This window comes from Cyprinus carpio, chromosome A15 (genome assembly GCF_018340385.1).
Source record: "Cyprinus carpio isolate SPL01 chromosome A15, ASM1834038v1, whole genome shotgun sequence".
NCBI classification, from domain to species: domain Eukaryota; kingdom Metazoa; phylum Chordata; class Actinopteri; order Cypriniformes; family Cyprinidae; genus Cyprinus; species Cyprinus carpio.
In genome coordinates, this window is record NC_056586.1 from 24762210 (window position 1) to 24770460 (window position 8251).

An 8251-nucleotide genomic window follows, 5' to 3' on the forward strand; every position below is an offset into this window, starting at 1 on the left:
GCTGTGGATTACTTGTGGATTATTGTGATGTTTTTATCAGCTGTTTGGACTCTCATTCTGACGGCACCCATTCACTGCAGAGCATCCGTTGCTGAGACACTGATGCGATGACACATTTCTACAAATCTGATGAAAAAACAAACTCATCTTGGGTGAACTGAGGGTAAATTTCAACTATTTCTTTAAATCCTTAAATGTTAAGCTGAATCATTGCAAATATATTCAATCTGTCAGCCAACCCTAGCTGGCACCCTGTAAGATGATTAACTAGAGCTGTTTGGTGTGTGTGTGTGTTTGAGTGTGTGTGTGTGTGTGTGTGAGAGAGAGAGAGTGTGTGTGTGTATCTGTGTAAGTGAAGTGGACAGGGGGTTCCTTGTTCCTTGGCCTTAGTTTGTGGCAGAAACACATGTTTCTGAAGCCCTGAGTGCTCACACACACACACACACACACACACACACTCTCTCTCTCTCTCTCTCTCTCTCTCTCTCTCTCTCTCCTCCATCTCTCTCCCTCTCTCTCTCTCTCTCTCTCACTCTCTCTCACACCACACACACACACACTCTCTCATACACACACACACACATTCTCACACACACACATTTAAGGTTACTTGTGGGTAAAGCAGCTTATAATACTTGAACTAATCTGTTCTGGTTACTTCAGTTTCTCATGACCGACTCCTGAGTCTCTCTCTCTCTGTCTCTCTCTCTCTCTCTCTCTCTGTCTCTCTCTCTCTCTCTCTCTCTCTCTGTAGGTAATCACTCCGTGTCGTCGACTGGTTCTGTGTGCGGAGAACAGGAAAGAAATGGAGGAATGGATCGCAGCACTGAAGAGTGTTCAGAACAGAGAACACTTTGAGGTGAGTTTTCACGATATGTTTAGAGACGGGTCACACAGAAATCTAAAGCAGTGGAAAATCAGTTTGTTTGTTTTTCACACAGAAAATGAGTCAGAATTCAGATTCATTTCTAGTTTAATTGCCAGCAGTGACTCAAAACTACCATCCGTATTTTTTGGTGCTGTTTCTGGTTTGCCAAAACTTTACTTTGAATAATACACACTACCGTTCAGCTCTGTTCCAGTGTCATTTTGGTATTATTATATATTATTTGGCTTTTTATTTTGATATTTTAGTTTTATTATTTTTTAGTTTGTTTTTATTAATTTTGTTACATGCTTTTGTTTGTTTTTAATTATGATTATTAGGTTTAATTTATTTTTTATTTCGGTTTTTAGTTGTAGCGCAGCTGTATTTTCAGCATCATTACTCCAGTCTTCAGTGTCACATGATCTTCAGAAATCATTCTAATATGATGATTTGCTGCTCAAGGATTTCTGAATGTCTTTGCTGTCACTCTTGCTCAGTTTAATGCTTGTGTCTCTGCTGTAGTCCACTCAGTTCAGTATGGATCATTTCTCTGGGATGCATAACTGGTACGCCTGCTCTCACGCTCGCCCCACGTACTGTAACGTCTGTCGGGAGGCTCTGTCTGGAGTCACGTCTCACGGACTCTCCTGCGAAGGTCCGGCTCTCGTTATGATGTATTCTCATTTGATATGCAATAACTAGAGGTTCTTGTTTAGGTTGATTTTTAATTGTATGGTTTGAATGAGTTTACGTGCTGACTCGACTGAAATCTCTGTGTGTCGTACAGTGTGTAAGTTCAAGGCTCACAAGCGTTGTGCGGTCAGAGCCACTAATAACTGCAAATGGACGACACTAGCTTCTATCGGCAAAGACATTCTGGAGGATGAGGATGGGGTGAGTGCTAGTCATGCACAAACAAATCCGGCTCGGCTCCACTCTTAGTTTGGAATTTATTTATATACTATAAAGTTTTTTAGCTTATATTTTTTGTCTAATTTTTAGTTATTTTATTATACTATTTTGTTAATTTTTATAAATTTTTATATCAGATTCTATGTTCTGCTGTTTATTGATTTTTACTGTTTTATTTTTTATTATTTATTAGTTTTTATTTATTTCCAATTAATAATTTATACTATTTTCTGCTGTTTACTAATTTTTACTAGTTTATTTTTATTTTTTATTTATTTGTTTTTATTTATTTCCAATTAAAAATGTATACTGTTTTCTGTTTTCTGCTGTTTACTGATTTTTACTAGTTTATTTTAATTATTTTTTATTATTTATATCCAATTAATAATTTATACTATTTTTGTTTTCTGCTGTTTATTGATTTTAACTAGTTTATTTTTTATTTATTTTTTATTTATTTCCAATTAATAATTTATACTATTTTCTATTTTCTGCCTGATTTTTACTAGTTTATTTTTTATTTTGTATTTATTTCCAATTAATAATTTTAGTACTTAAACATAAATTTATGTTGGTTGCCAAGGCAATATTTCTCATTTTTGTTTTCCATCTAATATTTATATTTTATTTTATTTCAGCTTTGTTTTAATTAACAAAAATGTTTTTAACAGCTTTAGTTTTAGTCAACATTTGTATCAATATTATTATTATTATTATTATTTTAATATTACATTTAGATTTTTTATATTTTTTTTTATTTTTAGCTTTATTTTTTATTTTTTTTAGTAATTTTAGTGCTTCAACTCAAACTAATATCAGTTAGTTGCCAAGAGAACATTTCTAAATTTCGTTCAGTTTGTTTTCTAATATTTATATTTTGTTTTATTTCAAGTTTTATTTTAATAATAAAAAAAAAATACTAGTTTTGGCTTTAGTTAACTTTTTATATTGCTGTATTTTTTTAATATATTTTTTATTACATTTTTAAAATATTTAACACATTTAGTTTTATATTTCTATTTAAGTTTAATTATTATTTTTATTTCCGTTTCCATTTTAGTTTTTATTTATTTTCAATGAGCAATTTTAGTGCTTAGGCTTATTTTATTTCTGCCATGGAAACATTTCTAATTTTCATTTAATTTGAGTTTTCGATCTAATATTTACGTTTTATTTTATTTCAGCTTTAATTTCAATAACAAAAATGTTTTAACAGTTTTAGTTAAAGATAAAAACCCTGCCTAACTAGACAGCTTTTTTAGATCTCATAAGTGCATAAACCTGGACCAGAAAATAGGCTGCATTATTCTTCTTAAGTATCATCTAGAAAGCACTGCATGCATTGCTACAACGTTACTTATTTCATTCATGCTATTGCTATGTATTTTCATGCCTGTTTGAGAGTCCAGAGCTGTTCATGCAGGAAGTCAGCATCTTATGAGATTCTTTATTGTGTAAGAAGCTCAGTTAACATCTGATCTGATCACTCGTCGGGTAGTTAACAGCTCTGTAAACTCTGTAGATCTCGATGCCTCATCAGTGGCTGGAGGGGAATCTGCCCGTCAGCGCCAAATGCACCGTGTGCGATAAAACCTGCGGCAGCGTCCTGAGACTGCAGGACTGCCGCTGTTTATGGTGCAAAGCCATGGTGAGTGCATGAAAGGTAACATTTTTGACATTCGTGACATTTTCTTAATTTAATGGAATTCAATGTTCTCCAGGTGCATGCTGGGTGCAAAGACCAGCTCTCGCCGAAGTGCCCGCTGGGTCAGTGTAAAGTCTCAGTGATTCCACCCACCGCCCTCAACAGCATCGACTCAGACGGTGAGCGTCCAATCAGAACGATCCCTCAGAAACAACCAATCAGAACACTTTCCCAGAGATGACCAATCAGAAAGAGCCATCTGATGGAATCATCCAATTATTCATTTAAGCTCATTTAAGTACTAATATTACTAAAACCTAAACTGAAATAAAAACACATTAATGCGAAACAGAAATATTTTTAAAAAATCACAAACTAATAAAAATGACAAAAGCACATAACAACATGAACACTAAAATAACATAAAAGACTAAAATAAGATGAAAGCTGAAAATGTAAGAATAACAGCTACTGTGTAAATGGTAACAATTTACAATATTTAAATGTATTTAAATATGTTAATTTAGTCCCAAAACTTAAAACTAATAAAAATGACAAAAGCACTTAATAAATTACTAAAATGACTAAACATAAAATAAAATGAAGGCTGAAAATGTAAAAACAAAAGCTAATTCAAAATATCAATAAATACTAGAATGCAATGTCAGTGGTAACACTTTGTAATAAAGTCCCAAAAACAAATAAACAAACAAACAAAAAAGAGACAAAAGCATATAACAATAAAATAAAATAATTATAATTATATATATTTATATATATAATATATAAAATAAAATCAAATTGAATTATATGAAATTAAATCGAAGCTGAAAATAAAAAAATGAAAGCCAATTCAGAATATTAATAAATACTACAGAGCTGTGTCAATGGTGAAAACAACAAAGTCTAAAAAAAATAAAAGACATAAGCATATTACAAAATTATTAAAATAGCTAAAAATATACAATCAAATTAAACTGAAGCTGAAATTACTTAAATAACTAAAAATATTAAATTAAGTTAAATTGAAGCTGAACGTCACAACTGTTTATGTTAGCTCAGGTCCAATAATAATATTAACAGATACAACTTTTCATTTTAATAATGTATTAAGAAATTGCAATTAACATAACTGAGATTAATGTGTGTGTGTGTGTGTGTTTCTGTATGTGTGTATCTTTGTGTGTGTGTGTGTGTGTGTCTCTGTGTGTGTGTCTCTGTGTGTCTCTGTGTGTGTGTGTGTGTGTTTGTGTTGTGTTGTGTCTGTGGTCTCTCTGTGTGTGTGTTTCTCTCTGTGTGTGTGTTTGTGTGTGCTGTGTGTGTGTGTGTGTGTGTGTGTTTGTGTGTGTGTGTCTCTGTGTGTGTGTGTGTGTGTGTGTGTGTGTGTGTGTGTGTGTGTGTGTGTGTGGTCTGTCTGTGTGAGGGAGTGTGTGTCTGTTTGTGTGTGTCTATCTGTGTGTGTGTGTGTTCTCTCTCTATCTGTGTGTGTGTGTGTGTGTGTGTGTGTGTCTGTGTCTCTGTGTGTGTGTGTGTCTGTGTGTGTGTGTGTGTCTCTGTGTGTGTGTGTGTGTGTGTGTGTGTGTGTGTGTGTGTGTGTGTGTGTGTGTGTGTGTGTATGTCTGTTTGTGTGTCTGTTTGTGTCTCTGTGTCTCTCTCTCTCTGTGTGGTGTGTGTGTCTGTGTGTGTGTCTCTGTGTGTGTGTCTCTGTGTGTGTGTCTCTCTGTGTGTGTGTGTGTGTCTGTTTGTGTCTCTTTGTCTCTCTCTGTGTGTGTGTGTGTGTGTGTGTGTGTGTGTGTGTGTGTGTGTGTGTGTGTGTGTGTGTGTCTGTCTGTGTGTGTGTGTGTGTGTCTGTCTGTCTGTGAGTCTCTATCTGTGTGTGTGTGTGTGTGTGTCTGTGTGTGTGTGTGTGTGTGTCTGTGCGTGAGTGTGCGTGTGTGTGTGTCTGTGTGTGTCTGTGCGTGTAGGTCTCTGTGTCTCTCTCTCTCTGTGTGTGTGTGTGTCTGTGTCTCTGTGTGTGTGTGTGTCTGTGTGTGTGTGTGGGTGTGTGTCTGTGTGTGAGTGTGTGTCTGTCTGTGTGTGTGTGTGTGTGTGTGTGTGTGTGTGTGTGTGTGTGTGTCTGTGTGTGTGTGTTTGTGTGTGTGTTTTTGTCTCTGTGTGTGTGTGTGTGTGTGTTGTGTGTGTGTGTGTGTGTGTGTGTGTGTCTGTGTGTGTGTGTCTGTGTGTGTCTTGTGTGTGTCTGTGTGTGTGTTTGTGTGTCTCTGTGTGTGTGTGTGTGTGTCTGTGTCTGTGTCTCTGTGTGTGTGTGTGTCTGTCTGTGTGTGTGTGTGTGTGTGTGTGTGTGTAGGTTTCTGGAAGGCGACGTGTCCTCCGACCTGCACGAGTCCGCTGCTGGTGTTTGTGAACAGTAAAAGTGGAGATAATCAGGGCGTGAAGTTCCTGCGGCGCTTTAAGCAGCTGCTGAATCCTGCACAAGTGTTCGATCTGATGAACGGAGGGCCGCATCTGGGGTAAAACATACACCTGTACCTGTTCACAGAAACTCCCTGCTTCATATTTGCTCACTGACATCTGAACCTGTGTTTGTGTTTGTGCCGCAGCTTGCGTCTGTTTCAGAAGTTCGACACGTTTCGTATTCTGGTGTGTGGAGGAGACGGCAGCGTCGGATGGGTTTTATCAGAGATTGACACGCTGACTTTACACAAACAGGTACAAATTCATTCTCAAACGAATACATAATAATACTGCGAAAACAGCAGAATCTCAGCTTGCTTTTTTCTAACTACAATACATTGGCTTTTCATCATTGCTTAAAGGCAACCCGCCAAAATAAAAGTTCATTTTAACTTAATGAAATCGTTACAGAAATATATTTTACTATTGTATTGTAAAATGTACTTCTCAAATAATATTAATACAATTATGAAATCTTTATTTTTTAAAAGGAATATCACACCATTTCTTCTATATTTAATTTTTAACAAGAAACCTCTGTTGTGCAGCACCCTTTTTTTGCCAGAAAATAAAAGGAATTGTTAAATTATCATTTGATTAAATTTTTAAAGATTCATTAAAGTTTTTTGCTTTCATTTGATTATTACCTTTTTTGAGAATACATTTGTATTAACTAATAAATCCAGAAAAATTAAAAGACAACACAGAATTTGTAAAATAAATAAATAAATACATATTTTATAGGACTCTATTATTGTTAAAATTGTAGATTATTAAATTTTTACATTTGTGTGAATTCAATTATTTAGACATGTCTTTTGATTATTAAACTTTAATTCAGAAAATAGTTAAATAAAAATTATTAAATAATAATTAATAATAAAATTATATTAATAAATAAATTAATACAAATTAATAAAATAAAACCTGAATTTTGAATTTAAATTGGAAAAACAGAATTTGGGGGAAAAATAAAAATTAATTTCTTAGGCCCCTAAATATGGCATAAAGTGTAGGACACAATAGAGTTTCAGACACAGTTTCTTTGCTTCTGCTGCCTCCTGGTGGTGGATTCTTTTGTGCCTGGCTGAAAATCAGCTCTGTTTATTTATATATATATATATGTGTGTGTGTGTTTTATTTTAACATTTATGCATTTAGCAAATGCTTTTATCTGAAGCGACTTAAATTGCATTCAAGGTTTATGTTTTCTCAGTTCATGCATTTCCTGGGAATCAACCCCATCTTCATCCAAGCTCTGTTTGCGTTCCAGGTTTATGTCAAGAAGAGTGTTGATGTGTGTTGTTTTGTGTTGGCTCTGCAGTGCCAGCTCGGCGTACTTCCTCTGGGAACAGGAAATGACCTGGCCAGAGTGTTGGGGTGGGGCTCGGCGTGTGATGATGACACACAGTTACCGCAGATTCTGGAGAAACTGGAGAGAGCCAGTACTAAGATGCTGGACAGGTCAGTGTGTGTCTGAAGTCGCTGTCGCAGTCTGTTCCTGTCCTTCACAAACATTTAAACACGTTTATTTCTCCTAGATGGAGTATTATGGTATACGAGACCAAGTTACCACGGCAACACTCCAGCTCCACGGTAACAGAGGACTGCAGCGAGGACTCAGAGGTAACACTGATGATAGTTCATGCTGCTGTGTGTGAATAAATGGCCTTCATTTGGACATTTTCTTTATTGTACGTCAAGTATTTATCCTTCACTGTGAATCAGATTCCTCTGAAAAACTTATTAAACATAATTAAAAAAAAAAAAAATGTTTTTGTTAAAGCTGAAAAAAAAATTAACTGAAATAAAAATTAATTAAAGCTAAATATATAATAAAAAAACAATAATAAAAATCACAAAAGCACATAACAAAAATGTGAAAATTAAATAAAAATATAACAATTTAATTACAAGTTAATTCAATACTATAATAGTATATAAATATAAACTGTACAGTACGGTTGCATAATGAATTAAAATAAATTAAATGCTTAGTGCAATTATCAAATCTTAAATAAATATATGCGGTACTTTAATAAAATAAGTATGTGTTTCAAAGTGAAGCGCAGTACTGTGATTTTTTACAAAATAAAAAGAAATTACAAATTAAGATATTATGACAGCCATAAATATTATTGTATAATTAAATATTTTAATTTCACAGTTTTAATTTAAAATACAAATATTGTTTTTTTTTGTATCACAATAGTCATATTTGTATTAAGTAATAAAAACAATGGTATTAAAAGTATTAATAATTGTTGTTATAGTTGTATTGATATATAATCACAACATTTAAACAAGCAACGAAAATCATGAAAAAATAAACACAGTGATTCTACTAAATTAAAAATGTTGTAATTTTACAGTTG

At 34.0% G+C, this 8251-nt stretch overlaps 1 protein-coding gene across 1 annotated transcript in view; it reads left to right on the forward strand.

Annotated features, from left to right (window-relative positions):
- Window positions 1-754: 754 nt before the first annotated feature.
- LOC109076969 (diacylglycerol kinase delta-like) overlaps window positions 755-8251 on the forward strand; it is an 18775-nt gene continuing 11278 nt past the window's right edge. Inside the window, 9 exon segments of the mRNA XM_042771841.1 lie at window positions 755-859; window positions 1391-1523; window positions 1656-1762; window positions 3303-3428; window positions 3502-3604; window positions 5770-5932; window positions 6023-6131; window positions 7201-7340; window positions 7418-7502. Coding sequence (XP_042627775.1) covers window positions 806-859; window positions 1391-1523; window positions 1656-1762; window positions 3303-3428; window positions 3502-3604; window positions 5770-5932; window positions 6023-6131; window positions 7201-7340; window positions 7418-7502 — 1020 coding nt within the window. The 5' untranslated portion in view covers window positions 755-805.